This window comes from Melanerpes formicivorus, unplaced genomic scaffold (assembly GCF_026170545.1).
Source record: "Melanerpes formicivorus ecotype bairdi unplaced genomic scaffold, bMelFor1.0.p_v2 SCAF_93, whole genome shotgun sequence".
NCBI classification, from domain to species: Eukaryota; Metazoa; Chordata; class Aves; order Piciformes; family Picidae; genus Melanerpes; species Melanerpes formicivorus.
The window spans coordinates 640,939-658,929 of record NW_027142445.1 but is presented as its reverse complement, the minus strand read 5'-3'; the positions used below and the strand labels follow the sequence as shown (position 1 = coordinate 658,929).

Here is a 17,991-nt window from a genome sequence, read left to right as displayed (position 1 = left end):
GAGTCCTGCCCCTGGGGGAGGACAATACCATGGAGCAGGACAGGTTGGGGCTGAGCTGCTGGAGAGCAGCTCTGGGGAAAAGGGCCTGGGAGTCCTTGTAGACAGCAGGCTGCCCATGAGCCAGCAGTGTGCCTCCCTGGCCAAGAGCATCCTGGGGTGCAGCAAGAGTGTGGTTGAAAGATGTTCTCTGCTCTGCCCTGCTGAGGCCTCACCTGCAGATCTGTGCCCAGCTCTGGGCTCCCCAGCTCAGGAAGGACAAAGAGCTGCTGGAGAGAGTCCAGCACAGAGCCACTGAGCTGCTGAGGGGCCTGGGGCAGCTCTGATCTGAGGAGAGGCTGAGAGCTGGGGGTGCTTAGCCTGGGGCAGAGCAGCCCCAGAGGGCATCTGATCAGTGCTGATCGACACTGGTTGATCAATGTCCTCCTGACATCAATGCTGGTCAGGGGGATGGGGCTGGGCTCTTGCCAGAGGTGGCAGTGGCAGGAGGAGAGGCAGCAGCCACAAACCAGAAACCAGCAGGTTTCACTTGAACAGGAGGAGAAACTTCTTTGGTGTGAGGGTGGCAGAGCCCTGGAGCAGAGGGCAACCAGAGAGGTTGTGCAGTCTCCTGCTCTGGAGCCTTTCCAACCCCCCCAGATGTGTTCTGTGTGATTGGCTCTGGCTCATCCTCCTCTAGCAGGGGGGTTGGACTGGATGCTCTCCAGAGGTCCCTCCCAACCCTTCTGTGGTGAATGGATTTGGCTTTGTTCAGTGTGAGGCTCGTGGTTCAAGTGCCCCCAGAAAGAGAGGGCTCATGGGCAACAGCAAGAGGGGAGGGCTGCAGGAAGGAGAAGGCATCACAGCCCCCCCTGAAGCTGCAGGAGGCTTAGGGCAGGCAGAGTGTCTGTAATTACAGGAGAGAAAAGCTAATTGGTAATAATAACAATTAAGAGCCACGTGCTTGCAGCTGGCAGGGATGTATGGGTGGGGGTGGTGAGATTGGGAGCAGCCCTGCAGAGAAGGACCTGGGGGTGCTGGTGGGGGAGAAGCTGGGCAGGAGCCAGCAATGGGCACTGGCAGCACAGAAGGCCAAGGGCAGCCCCAGGCTGTGCTGCCAGTGCCCATGGCCAGAGCTGGAGAGAGGGGATCCTGCCCCCCTGCTCTGCTCTGGGGAGACCTCACCTGCAGGGCTGGGGCCAGCACAAGAGAGACCTGGAGCTGCTGGGGAGGGCAGGAGGAGGGGCAGTGTGAGAGGCTGTCTGGTCCCTCTGGGTGTCCCATCCCCACTCAGCTGCTCCTGGTGGGGCTTGGTTGCAGGCAGCTGAGTGCCTCAGGCGAGCAGGAAGAGACCTGCCAGGGATGATGAAACTGTAAAATATTGTTTGGATTTCTCCTTTTTTATCATCTTTTAATATCTGGCAGGACTGTGTGTGAGCAGGGGGCCTTGGTGAGCTGGCAGTGACAGGTTAAAGGGCTCCAATAAAGATTAGATGCTCCACTATCTGCTAAGGAAATTGCATCAAAGTGTTTCCTCCTGCCTGCTCCCATTCATTTCCTCTCCTGGCTGCTGGAGCTGCCTCATATCCTGCTGCAGCAGGCAGGGGCTAAGAGGCACTTCCATTATCTCAATCATCCCCCTGCTTATCAGGCACTTAGGAGTCCCCCTGCACAGCCATGCCTCGGGGGTGGCAGCGCCACGGGGGCACAGCCAGCAGCCAAAGGGAGCTGTGGCCACCTCGTCTGGGAGGCCAGGAGCAGCTCCCCGCTGCCAGCCAGGTGGTGGAGCTGGGTGGAAGCCTGGTCCCTTCGGGCACCTGGGCCCTTGCCCAGCCTTTGGCTTCTGGGGGCCACAGATGCCAAGCGCTGACCGGCGATGGTTGGGACTGGGGAGGGGGATGAGACTGAGGGACTGGCAGCTGGGAGGGACTGGCAGCCCACAGCTCTGCTCTCCTTCTCTTGCAGCCTGCCCCGTGGGGACGTTCAAGGCCAGGCAGGGCACAGGGCTGTGTGCCCCCTGCCCCCCCAACAGCCGCTCCGCCGCCGAGGCTGCGCCGCTCTGCAGCTGCCGCAATGGCTTCTACCGGGCGGACCTGGACCCCCCGGCAGCTGCCTGCACCAGTGAGTACCAGGGCAGGGCTGGGGGCTGCAGGGCCTCCTCCTGCTGCAGGGAGACTGCAGGGACAGAGCCATCAGTCTCTGGGTCTCGTTTCCTGCCCACACCCCGTGGCAGAGGGGAGCCGCGGGGGGGCCCCGACAGCCCCGTGCCCGTTCCTAGCGGCAGACCTTGGCTCTGCCTCACTCAGAGCAGGGGCTGAGCTTCCCTGGCACCACGTGGCCCTTGTTGGCACCTGTGGCACCTCCAGAGATCATTCAGTCCGAGCCCCTGGCAGGGCAGGACAGGTCACACGGGAAGGCATCCACATGGGTCTTGAAAGTCTCCAGAGGAGACTCCACAACCTCTCAGGGCAATCTCTCTGTCCTTTTCCCCACTGCTGCCCCTGATGTGAGTCCCACATCCCTTCTCTAAACCCCTTTGGACTTCTCCACTGAGCTGCTGGCACTGTGGGGGAAGCCCAGGGTGGGCTGTCCCTGGTGCCTGGGGTCCAGTGAAGACACTACACTGGCAGCTGCTCCCAGACAGGCACAGGGACTGCATTACAGGGAAGGGAATGTGGAGGGGATGGATTTTTTAATCTTCTTGTATTTAATCTGTTGGTTCCAAAGGCTGTCATTTCCCTCAGCACTTCAGCACAAAGCTTCCCTCCATGGTATCCATGGCAACAGCTCACAAAGGCTCCCAAAGTGCTGCCTGGGGGCAGCTAAGGCGGCAGGGGCAGAGGGTAGGTCAGGCAGGGAGCTGGGCAGAGGTGGCCTCCCGTGGCCCACCAGAGCAGGGAGTCAGCCTACAGCTTCCAGGTACTGGAAGGCTGCTCTAAGGTCTCCCTGGAGCCTTCCTTCCTCCCTAGAGGCTGAACAGCCCCAACCCTCCAGCCTTAGTGGCTGCCTGTGGCCTCCTGCCCCATTCCAGTGCTTGCAGTGGGAGCTGTGCTCAGCTCCTGCCCCCTGAAGCCTCTGTGCTGGCTCTTGGTGCATTTCATCCATGCAGTTTCGATGCCCTCCAGCCTCTGAGCTGCTCAGAAGGCAGCAGGAGGCTCTGCTCCATGCTGTTAACTACCTGAGCTCCCAGCTCCAGATATTGAACCCCTAATGACTGCTTTCCCTCCCTGCCTCTCTCCGCCTCCACCTCCGCAGCAGCAGCTCCATGGCCTTGCCCTTGCTGTGCTGATCTGTGTGAGACTGCTCCAGGGGAGCACTGCAGCTGCCTCAGCATCTCCTCAGCACTACAGGGGGTCCCTCTTTGCAGGTGGATCTGCCTGTGTGCTGCAGGGGGGGCTTCTTCTGCACACAAAGTGCATTTGTGCTGTGGGAGTCTTCATCTCCAGCTGTGGGACTGCCCTCTGTGGCTGGCAGTGTTAGCTGCTCAGCACTGACCACAATCACAGCCTGGCTCCCAGTGCAGGAAACCTATGGAGACAAATCAGAAGGAACCTCCATGGCTCACCCAGCCCTACTCCTGCACTCAGCAGGGACATCCTTCCCTAGAGCAGGTTGCTCACAGCCCTGTCCAGCCTCACCTTGATTATCTCCAGGGCTGGGGCCTCAACTGGCACCTCCCTGGGCAACCTGTTGCAGTGCTCCAGCAGCCTCCTGCTGCAGAACTTGTTCCTCACATCCAGTCTCGATCTGCTCTGCCCCAGTCTGAAGCCATTGCCTCTGCTGCTGTCCCTGCAGCCCTTTGGGAACAAGGCTGAGGCAGGAGGTGCTGAGGTGTGCAGATGTGTGCAGTGTCCCTCTGTGTGTTGGAGCCCCCCTCAGCTCCTGCTGAGCCCCAGCCCGAGGAGGTGTGCAGGGACCCCTCTGAAGCGCTCTCCCCGCGGGCAAGCATCCCCTCGGGCCCCTGCCCTGTGCACAGGCAGGGACCCATTCCAAGCGCTCTTCCCGCGGGCAAGCATCCCCTCGGGCCCCTGCCCTGTGCACAGGCAGGGACCCATCCCAAGCGCTCTTCCCGCGGGCAAGCATCCCCTCGGGCCCCTGCCCTGTGCACAGGCAGGGACCCGTCCCAAGCACTCTCCCCGCCCCCGGCAGGCGTCCCCTCGGGCCCCCGGAACGTGATCTCGCTGGTGAACGAGACCTCCATCATCCTGGAGTGGCACCCGCCGCGGGACACGGGCGGCCGCGACGACCTGCGCTACAACATCGTCTGCAGGAAGTGCGGCGCCGACGGCCGCGCCTGTGCCCGCTGCGACGACAACGTCGCCTTCGTGCCGCGCCAGCTGGGGCTCACCGGCACCCGCGTCCTCATCAGCAGCCTCTGGGCACACACCCCCTACACCTTCGAGATCCAGGCCGTCAACGGCGTCTCCAGCAAGAGCCCCTTCCCCCCGCAGCACGTCTCTGTCAACATCACCACCAACCAAGCTGGTGAGTCCTGGCGGTGCCGGGCCGGGGTTTAGCTGTGCCCTGTCAGCTGCGTGTGGAAGGAAGCTCCAGCTCCGTTGAGACTGGGGATGAGGAAGAAGTTCCTGGTGGTGAGGGCAGGGAGACACTGGCACAGGTTGCCCAGGGAGGCTGTGGCTGCCCCCTCCCTGGAGGTGTTCAACCCTGGAGTAGCTTGTGCTGGTGGGAGGTGTGCCTGCCCATGGCAGGGGGTTGGAGCTGGATGACCTTTAAGGTCCCTTCCAACCCAACCGTTCTAGGAGTCTATGAATCTGCTTCAAAAAGCTTCTGGGTATGAGTGGTGGCTGCAGGGAGCCTGCAGTTAGTCCTCGTGGGCTGGAAAGCAGCAAGTGGGGAGAAAAGGCAGGGCCGGAGGGAGGGACAGTGCTGGGTGTCTGCACCATGGGCAGAGGGAGAGCTGAGCTGTGGGGAGGGCCAGGGTGAGGACTGGTGTCAGGTTTCTATCCCCCTCTGGATCCCTTGGGGCCAGGACAGCATTATTGTTCCCTTGCCTTGCCCAGGTGGGAGCAGGCAGATGGGGGAGGCCAGCCTTGAAATGCAGCCTGGCTGCCTTGCAGCACAGAGGGAGCATCACCCCAGGGCTGAGCTCTGGCTCCATCTTCCCCAGCACTTCCCTCTCCCATCACTTCCCTCTTGTTCCCTTTTCCAGGCTCCTCTCTCCCTTTCCCTCCCTCTTCCTGATCAGGCCCCAGGAGCTGAACAGGCAGCTCTGAGCCAAGCTGGGATGCTGGCAGGGTGGATGTGCAGATGGCAAGGGGGGACCTGGTCCCAGGCTGCAGTGAGGAGCACAGGGAGAGGAGGGTATGGAAACCCATCTGCTGTGGGCACAGACAGGGGGTGGGAATGCCTGCTCTGTGCCAAGCAGGCAGCCTTTGCAAACCTGCTGCTCAGGTGAGCAGGACCCAGAACCCTGCTGTAAATATTTCTGCCTCTTGTGCTCTCAAACCTGACTCTTATTTCAGGTCTTTGTTTTTCTGGGGTGGGATTTTTGGTGTTTATTTGATCATTCCCCCCACCCCCCAAGACTGCCTAGGAGCTGGGAGCAGTCAGGGCCATCAGGCTGTACCCTGCTGCTCCCTGGTTTGTCTTGCAGAGGCTGACTCTTGCTGTGGGAATGTTTCCAGTGCCTGTGGGGTAACCCGGGGGAAATGCAGCAGGTGTGCCCAGGGCAGGAGCAGGGCTGTGCTGCTGGAATCCCTTTGGATTTGCACCCAGTGTCCCCACAGGGGGCTGAATCTGGGCTGGTTTAGTGCACCTGGCCCCGGGGGTTGCTGCCGGTCCCATCCCGTGCTGAGGAGGCAGACAATGCAGCAATCAACAAAGAGCAATCAGCTGAGTGCTTAATTCCAGCCCATGGGCATCCTCCTGGAGTGGATGTGGAGAGATCAAAGCCCAGAAAAACCACCAACAGGATTAAATGTGTTGGGTAAACAAAGGTGGTGCTGAGCTGTCGACATCTCCTGCTGCAGCCTCTTGGAAAGAGCTCCTGCTGCTCCCAGGATGCTGTGCCCCCAGCTGATCACGCCAGGCTCAGCTCTGCCCCAGACCCATGCCGAGGGGGCATTTTCCCTGCCCAGCACTGCCTGCATAGCAAGGAAGAGGAGGAGGAGGACAGAGAAGGCGGCTGGACAGGGAGCTGACCCTGCTGGCAGGTCATGCCAGCCACCTGAGCTGGGGAGAGCCTTGCCAGGGCTCTCTTGGAGGCCTCTGGTGGGATGGGGTGCAGGAAGGAGGTGCTGCTGCCTGGCTCTGGCCCTCTCAAGCATAACTTGGAGGGCAAAAAGCCTTTGGAAAAGTGGCCTGTGGCTGATTCTGTGGTTTGGTGTCCTAGAGGACATGGATTCAAGCTGCAGCAGGGATCTCAGGAGACCTTTCTGCACTGGAAGTGTTCTCAGGCATTGGATCTCCCAGGGCAGTGCTGGGGTCCCCATCCCCAGGGGTGTTCCAGCAGTGTGTGGAGCTGCTGCTCAGGGCTGTGGTTTGGAGGTGACCCTGCTGGGGTGAGGGTTGGACTGGAGGAGCTTGGAGGTCTCCTCCAGCCGAGGATGTTCTGTGGTTCTTGGTGGTGGGAGGATGACCTTGCTGCTGCCAGGCCTGCTAGGCTCCAGCCATGCTCTGCTCCAAGGGTGCTCTGGTGCCCAGCAGCTGCAGAGCAGCCCTGAGATGGCTCCAGGGCATGTGTGAGGCAGGGAGCAGCAGCAGTGGGGGTCAGGTCCTGGCAGCTGCTTCAGGGAACCTGCTGGCTTGCCTCTGGTGTGCTCCATGAGTGGTGGTGCATGCCTGGGGGGCACTGGTTGGAAACACTGGCAGGGAGGGGAGGGGGTGGGACAGAAGGACAGACGTCTGCATGCTTGGCCAGTGCTGAGCACCTTGCTTGCTCCAACAAGGTGCACAGGGCCCCTCTGGTTTGTTGATTGGGATACCTTGGCTGCCTTTGAGCCACCCTTGCATCATGGTCTGGGGGTGGGCTGGGAGCTGAAGGAAGGTTTGAGGCTGTTCTGCAAGTTGTGGAAGTAAAGCTCCTGGGAGAGGCACATCTGGGAGCTGGGGAAGAGCATCCCCTGAGAGCCTCTAGAGTGCACTCAGCAATTCCTCTGGGACAGGCCTGAGCCAAAGCTATGCTCAAGCTCCAGCACCCTGGGCCCCCCTTCCTGGCCTGGGGTGTTTGCTGTCGTCGTGCTCAGGGTGGGCAGATGACTTTTGCTCCTCTTACTGCCAGCCTCTGGGGTGGCAGCCATGGCACAGGCTCTGGCAGCGCTGGGTGCTGGCTCCCCCACACTGTTACAGCAAAAGCTGTCAAGCAGAGCTGGAGGCCACCACTGAGCCTGGGTTGTCTCCTCTGGGGAGAGCTTTTCTCTGTGTGCCCTACCCTGGGAGACAGCCTTGGAGCAAACAGTCCCAGGGAGGAGGAGCACTGAGGATTTCTCATCCCCTAATTAAAAAGAGTAATTGGTTTAAGCAGCAGAATTCCCTCTGTAGCCTGCTGCTCTGGCTCCAGAGGAGCTGCTGGGAGGCTTCTCCTCCCACCACTGAACCTCCCAGGAGGACAGCCACAGGCATGGGAAGTGCTCCACCTGCCCAGGAGATTTGTCCCTCTCCCCAGGGCCCATGGTCCTACTGCTCTGCATTAATCTTCCCTCCCTCCCTCCCTGCTTCCCGGGCAGCGCCCTCCACCGTGCCCATCATGCACCAGGTGAGTGCCACCATGAGGAGCATCACCCTGTCCTGGCCCCAGCCCGAGCAGCCCAACGGCATCATCCTGGACTACGAGCTGCGCTACTACGAGAAGCTGAGCCGCATCTGCACGCCCGACGGGGCCAGCCCCGTGGGCTCCCGGCCCGCAGCGGTGAGCTGGGCTGGCAGCCCGGACACAGGGGGGCTGGGGGCACCTGCAGCTGGCTGGCTCGCTGCTGGGGAGGGGGCTTGGGTCCAGAGGAGCTGCGAGGGGAGCAGCATCTGTGAGCCTTTTGTACTGGGAAGGGTCTGGGTGGTGGCACAGGGTGGTGGTACAGGTACCACGGTGCCCGTGCAGGCACCGGAGGGTGGGAGCAAGGTGCAGGCAGAGGAGGGGCAGTGAGCTGTGGGTGTGCATCCCTGGGGCAGGATTCTCCCTCGCTGCTTGTGGTGCCTTGGCTCTGTGGCTGCTGGGGGCAGCAGGGAGCTGGAGGTGAGGACACAGACTCATTGTTGGGGTTGGAAAAGCCTTCCAAGGTGGTCCCAGCCTGACAGCACCATGGCCACTGCGCCAGGATCCCAGGTGTCAGGAGGAAAGGACAGGCAGAGCGAGGAGCAGCAAAGGTGGTCAGGGTTGTCCCTGCCCCGGGGCACTGCCTCCTGCCGTGTCCTTGCCAGCTGGGCACCTGCTCTCCAGCCTGGCAGGGAGCCCTGGCAGGCCCAAGCTGTTCCAGCCCTGCCTCTTGCCAGCTCCCATGGCTTGCTCCAGGGGTGACCTATGAGAGGATGCTGAGCTGACCTCTCCAGCAGCCCCTTCGCAGCACAGTGCTGGGGGGAGCCTTGCAGAAAGGGAGAGCTGAGACCTGTGAGGTTGGCACCAAGGTTTAGCACAGCAGAGCAGGGACCAGGGAGGCTCTGGGGAGGGGCAGCTGCCCTTGAAGCTGTTGGAGCAGGGTCTCCCCAGGGGGGGTTGGTGATTCCATAGCATCAAGATGCTTCTGGAATGTGCAGGGAGATCTCTGGGTGGAAGAGGAGGAGTTTGCCCCTCAGGAGTGGTTTTGCTCTGGATGCTTCTCTGGAGACCTTCAAGGCCCAGATGGTTGTGTTCCTGTGTGCCCTGCCCTGGGTGACCCTGCTTGGGCAGGGCCACTTGGATTCTATCACCTCTGGAGGTCCCTTCCAGCCCCTGCCAGGCTCTGGTTCTGTGCTCTTGTTGTTTCCCTGCTGCTGCTCCCTGCTCCTCGTTGTGGTGGCACCAGGGGGGTGCTGCAGGGACCCCCTCAGCTCCCAGACAGAGCTCAGGTCTGGTCCCTCTGGGCTGCTCCATATCAGGGCTGAGTGCAGCTGGGAGCATCCAAGCCACCTTGCCTAGGCTCTGACACTTGTGCCCCTGGGGCAGAGCCAGGGCCGCTGCTCCGTGCCCCTGCACGTGAGCCTCACCCCTGCCAGCGAGAAGGACGGGTGGGCTGCGGGGCTGCTGCCCATCCCTGCTGACCCCCTCTGTGCCCAGCAGGACCACAACGAGTACAACTCGTCCCTGGCACGCAGCCAGACCAACACGGCGCGGCTGGAGGGGCTGCGGCCTGGCATGGTGTACGTGGTGCAGGTGCGGGCACGGACCGTGGCTGGCTACGGCAAGTACAGCGGCAAGATGTGCTTCCAGACCCTCAGCGACGGTGAGTGCCAGCACACGGGCACCGCGGGGCTGCCGGGCACTGGGGGGCTGGTACCCACCAAGCTGTCTGCCAGGGGCAGCATGGTGTGAGTCTGCCCCGACCCCCCTCAGCTGTGCCTGCTGCGACCCCCCCCAAGCTCTGCCTGCTCCGACCCCCCTCAGCTCTGCCCGCTCAGTCCCCCCCCCCCAGCTCTGCCCGCTCCGACCCCCCGCTCAGCTCTGCCCGCTGCGACCCTCCTCAGCTCTGCCCGCTGCGACCCCCCCCCTCAGCTCTGCCCGCTCCGACCCCCCCCCTCAGCTCTGCCCGCTCCGACCCCCCCGCTCAGCTCTGCCCGCTGCGACCCCCCTCAGCTCTGCCCGCTGCGACCCCCCCCCTCAGCTCTGCCCGCTGCGACCCCCCGCTCAGCTCTGCCCGCTGCGACCCCCCTCAGCTCTGCCCGCTCCGACCCCCCCCCTCAGCTCTGCCCGCTCCGACCCCCCGCTCAGCTCTGCCCGCTGCGACCCCCCTCAGCTCTGCCCGCTGCGACCCCCCCTCAGCTCTGCCCGCTGCGACCCCCCCCCTCAGCTCTGCCCGCTCCGACCCCCCCCAGCTCTGCCCGCTCCGACCCCCCCAGCTGTGCCCGCTCCGACCCCCCCCCCCAGCTGTGCCTGCTCCGACCCCCCCCTCAGCTCTGCCCGCTGCGACCCCCCGCTCAGCTCTGCCCGCTGCGACCCCCCTCAGCTCTGCCCGCTCCGACCCCCCCCCTCAGCTCTGCCCGCTCCGACCCCCCGCTCAGCTCTGCCCGCTGCGACCCCCCCTCAGCTCTGCCCGCTGCGACCCCCCCTCAGCTCTGCCCGCCCCGACCCCCCGCTCAGCTCTGCCCGCTGCGACCCCCCCCCTCGAGCTCTGCCCGCTGCGACCCCCCCCCTCAGCTCTGCCCGCTCCGACCCCCCCCTCAGCTCTGCCCGCTCTGACCCCCCCCAGCTCTGCCCGCTCCGACCCCCCTCAGCGCTGCCTGCTCCGACCCCTTTAGGCTATTAGGCCTAAAGCTTTTTTCCCTTCTTGAAGCTTTCCTTCTCTCCTAAACCTTTTCCCCTTCCCCAGGAGCATGTTTGCCCCCTTCTTGCCCTCCTCTGAGCTGCCTTCAGGGCAGGGAGGGGAGAGCCAGGCAGGGCAGCTAAAGGGAAGGGAATGGTGCTGAACCCCCTCAGTGGCTCCAGTGTTCAGGATTAGAGAAGCAAAAAGCAAACTCCTGCCTCAGAGAAGCAATTAATTGCAATTTAATAAGGCTGGAGAGTGAGGATTATTAAATAATAATTGATTGTTAGATGAGAAATGTGCTGGGCTTCAGCAGAGCAAGAGAGAGAGGCCTCTGCCTGCCGGTAATTAACTGCCGGGCTGAAAGGCACAGATAAAAGGGTGCTAAATGCCTGCTTTTGGTGAATAGTCCATTAACCCTTGCCTGTGGCTGCCAGCACAGCCTGGCACAGCTTCCTGGGGGCACCTGGGAGGGTTTCTGGAGGGCTGCAGAAGCTCCCAGGGGCATGGGGTCGGCTGGACACAACAGTGCTGGTGGGGCAGGGCAGGGGAGGGGGAGAGAGGGGGCAGGCAGCAGAGAGTCATGGATTCGTGGAATGGGTTGGGCTGGAAGGGACCTCAGAGACCACCCAGCTCCAGCCCCCTGCCATGGGCAGGGACACCTCCCACCAGCACAGGCTGCTCAGGGCCTCAGCCAGCCTGGCCCTCAACACCTCCAGGCAGGAGGCAGCCACAGCCTCCCTGGGCAACCTGTGCCAGGCTCTCCCCACCCTCACTGTCAGCAATGTCTTCCTCATCTCCAGTGTCTGTCTCTCCTCTCCCAGCTCAAAGCCATTGTTCCTCATCCTGGCACTCCCAGCCCTTGTCCAGAGTCCCTCCCCAGCTCTCCTGGAGCCCCCTCAGCTCCTGGAAGCTGCACTGAGGTCTCCCTGGAGCCTTCTCTTCTCCACAGAGGTGCCAAGTGGCTTTCCTGGCTTTTCCCCACACGTGTCCCAGTCCTCCCTGTGCACTGTGACTCTCACCACCAACCTCCACTCCCACCTGGATCCCCTTTGTCCCAGCACCCTCCCGTGGGAGCAGCACCCACGGAATCAGGAGTGTTATGGGGCCCCCTCCCAGGAGGCTGCTCTGACTCCATGAGTGTGAGGACAAATTCATCCTCTGCCTCTTCTCTTGCAGATGACTACAAGTCGGAGCTGAGGGAGCAGCTGCCTTTGATTGCAGGCTCTGCAGCAGCTGGGGTGGTCTTCATCGTCTCCCTGGTGGCCATCTCCATCGTCTGCAGCAGGTGGGTCCCCATGGGGTGCTGTGTCCCTGCAAGGTGGAGCTGCTTAGACACAGCTGGGAGGGGTTTCACAGAGTGGTAGTTGGGAGACGGAACCTCTGAAGATACTGGGCACAGTATTCCGGGTGAGGGGGAGCAGAACCGCCCTCCACCTGCTGGCCACACTCTTCTTCATGCCCCCCAGGATGCCCTTGGCCTTCTTGGCCAGGAGGGCACCTTGCTGGCTCATGGTCAGCCTGCTGTCCACCAGCACTCCCACGTCCTTTCCCTAGAGCTGCTCTCCAGCAGCCAGCCCCCCCGTTGTGCAGGGGCCGTGTTCCCCAGCTGCAGGACTCTGGTTGGATTTCATTTGGTTTCTCCCTACCCAGCTCTCCAGACTGTGCTGGGTAGGAGGTGAGGGATGCCCTGGAGCTGGCAGCAGGGTGGGTGCTGCTGGCAGGGCAGCGTTGGGGCTGTGGCAGCCCCTGAGCCCTGTGTGCCCTGTGCCCACAGGAAGCGTGCCTACAGCAAGGAGGCTGTGTACAGTGACAAGCTGCAGCACTACAGCACTGGCAGAGGTGAGCACCCAGCCCTGCATGCCCCACCCCCTGCCCCACCCCTGCTCCACCCCCTGCCCCACCCCAGCACCTTCTCGTGGCCATGGAGGGGGGAGGAAAGGGCAGGGTGCATGTGGGGAGGACACTAGGGTGGGAGCAGAGGTGTCTGCAGCTGTGTGTCACAGCAGGGCAGGGGCTGGAAGGGGCCTCTGGAGGTCGCCCAGCCCAGCCCCTGCCCGGGGGGGCAGTAGGTGCCTGTGCCTGGGTTTAATTCTGGGCAGTGCTGGGATTGGTGTCCAAAAGCCAGGGGTGCTGGGGGGCTTCTGGGTGTGCAGCAAAGCCCTGCCCAGGTCAGGGAGCCTCCAAGTGCTTGGTTATTGCAGATGCTGGGGCAGAGCAGGTGGAGATCTGTGTGGAGAGACTGCTGCAGGGCCAGATGCTTCTGCTGGAGCAAACCAGCCCCCTGCTCCACCCCTGCAGCCTCCCTGCCTGCTGCCTGCCAGGGCTGCCCAGGGCAGGATCTGGGGCTGGGCTGGAATTCTCCTGGGTTTGTCTCTGCTACTGCTTCAGCAGGAGCCTTGCTGCAGGGGAAAGAGGGAGAGCCTTGCTGCAGGGGAAAGAGGGAAAGCCCTGCTGAGGTGGTGCTGGTTGGGGTGGGCAGGGGGGTTCTGGCCTAGCAGTATTTCCTCCCAGGGGAAAATGCTGTCGGGAGGGGCCTGAGGCTGCAGCCAGGGGCACAGCACAGGGCTTCAGCTCTGCCAGGGGCAGGAATGGTTGGCTGCCAGCTGCAGCAGGGACATGGCCTGGGCTGCTGCCTGGCAGCATCAGGGCGGCTGGAAGAGCAGGCGCAGCACAGCTTTGGCTGGCCTGGTGCTAGTGAGCTGTGGTGCTGAGGTGTGGTGCTGGTGAGCTCTGGTGATCAGCCATGGTGGTGCTGAGCTGTGGTGCTGGTGAGCTGTGGTGATCAGCCATGGTGCTGTTGAGCCGTGGTGCTGGTGAGCTCTGGTGATCAGCCGTGGTGCTGGTGAGCCATGGTGGTGCTGAGCTGTGGTGCTGGTGAGCTGTGGTGATCAGCCATGGTGCTGGTGAGCCATGGTGGTGCTGAGCTGTGGTGCTGGTGAGCTCTGGTGATCAGCTGTGGTGATGCTGAGCTGTGGTGGTGCTGAGCCGTGGTGGTGGTGAGCCATGGTGATCAGCCACGGTGCTGGTGAGCCGTGGTGGTGCTGAGCTGTGGTGCTGGTGAGCTCTGGTGCTGAGCTGTGGTGGTGCTGAGCTGTGGTGCTGGTGAGCTCTGGTGCTGAGCTGTGGTGGTGCTGAGCCGTGGTGCTGGTGAGCTCTGGTGATCAGCCATGGTGCTGGTGAGCTGTGGTGCTGGTGAGCTCTGGTGCTGAGCTGTTGTGCTGCTGAGCTGTGGTGGTGCTGAGCCGTGGTGCTGGTGAGCTCTGGTGCTGAGCCGTGGTGGTGCTGAGCCGTGGGGGTGCTGAGGTGAGGGCTGAGGTTTGCAGATGGTCTGTAAATGGCTCAGCTGCCCTGAGCCCTCTGCTGTGGGCGGGATGGGGCTCGGGGGCCGCTGGATCTGGTGTGCCAGGGGGCAGAGCGGAGCAGGCTGGCAGCAGCCTGCCTGGCAGTCCGAGGAGGCTTTGCTGCTCTCGGCTCTGCCCGCCCAGCGCTGGGATCAGTGGCTCAGGCTTGGTTACGATCCTGTAAATCCCTGTGTAATCCTGGCTGGAGCATCAGCTGCTCCTCTGGAGGAATTTATGGGGCAGTTAAAGGCTCTGAGACAGAGCTGTAAAGGGATTTATGAAGTGGGAGATGCCCAGATGGCTTCATTGCAGCCTTCCCTGCTCGCCTCCCAGCCGCAGAGCTTTGGCCCCAGAGGCTCCTCCTGAGGAGGGGAAGGCTCCCAGCCTGCTCCCCCGTGAGGCCTGGGGGCCCTGCAAGCACTTGTCCCTGGGGCTGGCACCAGCAATGCCCCTCCACCAGGCTTGCAAGCCCCCTCCTGAGCTCCTTGGGCCGCAAAGGAGCCAGGAGCTGGTTTCAGATTCCTGGAGCAGAGCCGCAGGCAGGCTGTGGGCAGTGGGCTGCAAAGGCTTTGGGGATAGGCTAGGATAGGATAGGATGGGATAGGATGGAATGGAGTGGAGTGGAATGGAATGGAATGGAATGGAATGGAATGGAATGGAATGGAATGGAATAGAATTAACCAGGTAGGAAAAGACCTTTGCAATCATCCAGTCCAACCTATCACCCAGCACCATCTGATCAGCTAAACCATGGCACCAAGGGCTTCATCCAGGCTCTTCCCAAACACCTCCTGTGGGGATTGTGGCCATGGGCAAGGTCCTCAGCCGTGGATCAAATGCTGCTAACCAGCATTAGGGAGAGGTGCTCTGGGGAGGAGGAGCAGGCAGCAATCTCATGGAATCATGGAATGGTTTGGGTTGGAAAAGCCCTTTCAGGTCCCCAGTCCAGCCTCTCTCCAGCTCTGCCAAGGCTGGGGCTAACCATGGCCTCAGCACCACAGCTCTGCCTCTCTGAGACCCCTCCAGGGATGGGCACTCAGCCACCTCCCTGGGCAGCCTGTGCCAGGCTTGGAGATGCCTTCCAGGGAAGAAGTTTCTTCTGATGTTCAGCCTCCCCTGGGGCAACTTGAGGCCATTTCCTCTCCTCCTGTCCCTTGTTGCTAGGGAGAAGAGATCGACCCACACTCACCTCCACCCCACTGCAGCCTTCTCTCAGGGAGCTGTAGAGATCTCCCTCAGCCTCCTCCTCTCCAGGCTGAACACCCCCAGCTCCTCCTCCCCAGCCCTGTTCTCCATGTCCCTCTTGGTCTCCTCCAGAGATGACCTTGACTGCTGCACCCTGCTTGGTAATCTCAGGGTGAGCCCAGGAGGACAAAGCCCACAGGGAGGCCACAGCCCTTTCTTGGTCCCCTGCTGAGCCCCGGGGGTGGCAGTGGCTGCACTCTGCCCTGAGGCCATGCCCCTGGGCAGCTCTGCAAGCCCCTTTGGGGCACTCTGGGTCTTGTTCTGGTGCCTTGGAAGAGGGCAGGAGCTCACTCACTGCATCTCCGTGCACCGTCCCCATGCAAGGGAGCACTCCCTGGTCACCAGGGCTGGCTGTGCCCTGTGGCTCCACACAGGTGTCTGTTCAGCAGCCTCCATGCAGCTCTCAGACCTTCCCTGGGTAAATTCGTTCTTCAGCCTTGCAAAGCTCCAGCAGAAGGGCAGCTGACTGGAGTTCAGGTCTGGAACTGCTCCCCGGTGCGGGGCAGGAGGAAGAGGAGGGTAACAGTGGAAGAACAGAGGGCAGGGAGGGAAAGGAGAGGGTTCAGGGGAGAGGGTCAGGTGGAGCAGGTAGACCGAGGAGGATGCTAATAGTTTGTGCAGGTGGCACAGGTGAGCACAGCCGTGATGGGCATACGGGGGCACAAGGACATGGGGGACTCCAGTTCCTGGCCCTGGAACAACTGCTCTTGGTTTCCCCTCCCACACTTCCTGCCCCAAGGATCTCCAGGCATGAAGATCTACATCGACCCCTTCACCTACGAGGACCCCAACGAGGCGGTGCGGGAGTTCGCCAAGGAGATCGATGTCTCCTTCGTGAAGATTGAGGAGGTCATTGGGGCAGGTAGGTCTGGCCAGCCCTTTCCACCCCCTCCCTGACCCCTCTGCTGCTCCTGCATGCCCAGACACCCCCTGCAGCAATGTCCTGCGGGTGCAGATGTGGTGCTGCAGCAGGAAGGCCTCGAGTGAGCCTCCGGACATGCAGGTTGCAGGGGCTGGGGCAGGCAGGGGCTCGGTGCCAGCTCTCACAGCTGCTCTGAGCTGGAAGAGCCTCTATGAATGTCTCTGCTGGCTGCCTGTGAGGCCTCCTGGGGTTCCCTACCTGGCTTCTCCAGGAGACAGGCAGGGAAGCCAGCTCGTGCTGCAGGCTGGGCCATGTGCCCATGCAGATGGATGTGGAGACACAGAGCTGTGTCAGCTGTGCTGCTTCCCTTCCCCTGCCATGCCTCAGTCACTCTGGCAGAAGAGAAACTGAGAAGCCAAGGGGGAAGCTGCAAAGAAGCAACAGATTCCCAGCTTCACAGATGGCACTGGGCTGGGAGGAGCCCTGCAAGGGCATCTTGTCCAACCCCTCTGCAGTCACAGGGACACCTCCAGGCTGCCCAGGGACACATCCAGGCTGAGCTTGAACGTCTCCAGGGATGGAGCCTCAGCCACCTCCCTGGGCAGCCTGTGCCAGTGTCTGCCCAGCCTCACTGTGCAGAACTTCCTCCAGTGAGCTGCTTTGGTCAGGACCATGTCCAGCCATGGATCAGCTGCTCTGATCTTGCCTGGGTGAAGGAAAGCTTCCCTACTGCACATGAGAGGAGGCTTCCTTTGTGTTCTGAGTGAGGGGGCAGCAATGAGAGCAGCCCAATTATCCGCCAAGGCCACCCAGATTGTCAGTGCCAGCACCTTGTGTTTGAGGTAGTCCTTCAGCATTGATGATCTGATCACAGAGTCCCGTCCTGCCAGGCTGGAAGTGCCCCCAGGGCTCACCTGGCCCAACCTGCCCAGCTGATGGTGCAGCTGGAAGGAGCTGGCCCAGCCCCCTGGCAAGCTGAGGCTGAGCACTGCCCAAGGGAGGGGACTGCACTGCTGCCCCTGGGAGATGACTCCAGGCTCTGACTGTGCCCATGGGGAACATTTCCCTCTGCAGCCCACGGGCAATCTCCCCAGCAGTGACCTGTCCCCACTGCTCCTTCCCTTGCCCTGCAATTCCTCCCTGTGGGAGTTTGCAAGAGCAGCCTCAGGCTCTGCTCTGTCACAGGACCACAGAAGAGTGCCAGGGGCTGGCAGGGACCTCCAGAGCTCATCCAGTCCAACCCCTGCCAGGGCAGGGGCACCTAGAGCAGGTCACACAGGAGCTCATCCAGGCCAGGTCACCCCGGGGGAGGTTGGAAGCCCAAGCAGCTCCCGAGCAGGGCCAGGCAGGCACTCTGCGGCGCAGGGCACAGCCGTGGTGTTGGCCGGCACCGCCCAGCCCGCTCCAGCCGGCACCGCTGGGGGCAGTGCCAGGAGCGGGTGGAAGCAGCTCCTGTCGCCCGCAGGGGAGTTCGGGGAGGTGTACAAGGGGCGGCTGCGGCTGCCCGGCAAGCGGGAGCTGGCGGTGGCCATCAAGACGCTGAAGGCCGGGTACTCGGAGCGGCAGCGCAGGGACTTCCTGAGCGAGGCCAGCATCATGGGGCAGTTTGACCACCCCAACATCATCCGGCTGGAGGGGGTGGTCACCAAGAGCCGCCCCGTCATGATCGTCACCGAGTTCATGGAGAACGGCGCCCTCGACTCCTTCCTGCGGGTGAGGCTCCGGGCACCGCGCTCTGGGCACCGCGCACTGACCGAGCTCTGTGCTCTGGGCATCGTTCACCGGGCTCTGGCTATCACACACAGGCTGGGTGGGCGCCGGGCACACACTGGGCAGGCACTGGGTGGGTGCCAGGCATGCATTGGGCACACACTGGGCAGGCACTGGGCGGGTCCTGGGCATGTGCCAGGTACGTGCTGGGCACACAGTGGGCAGCTGCTGGGCACACGCCAGGCACTCCTCTCACCTCCTCCCTTTCACGAGTTTGCTGCCTCCAACCTTCCCCAAGCACTTCCTGCTCTCAGCTGGCATCTGGGATGTTGGCATCTCCTCCTCTGATTCCCTGCTTCCTGGTGGTTCTCTGTCTCCTTGGCTCAGGAGCTGGCCGCTGTGTGCCAGCTGCCCCACAGGTGCTCTGTGCTGCCATACTCTGCTTTAAGCAGGCAGAGCGGGGCAG

The 17,991-nt window shown here is 62.4% G+C and overlaps 1 protein-coding gene across 3 annotated transcripts in view; it reads left to right on the top strand.

The window, feature by feature from the left end:
* Positions 1-17,991, top strand: part of EPHB1 (EPH receptor B1) — a 67,148-nt gene that overhangs the window by 34,666 nt on the left and 14,491 nt on the right. For all 3 annotated transcript variants that reach the window (XM_068165859.1, XM_068165860.1, XM_068165861.1), the window contains exons 4-11: positions 1,942-2,097; positions 4,126-4,461; positions 7,662-7,843; positions 9,185-9,347; positions 11,544-11,652; positions 12,142-12,206; positions 15,693-15,815; positions 17,281-17,528. In XM_068165859.1, the coding sequence (XP_068021960.1) occupies positions 1,942-2,097; positions 4,126-4,461; positions 7,662-7,843; positions 9,185-9,347; positions 11,544-11,652; positions 12,142-12,206; positions 15,693-15,815; positions 17,281-17,528 (1,382 nt within the window). The remainder of the gene's footprint in view (positions 1-1,941; positions 2,098-4,125; positions 4,462-7,661; positions 7,844-9,184; positions 9,348-11,543; positions 11,653-12,141; positions 12,207-15,692; positions 15,816-17,280; positions 17,529-17,991) is intronic.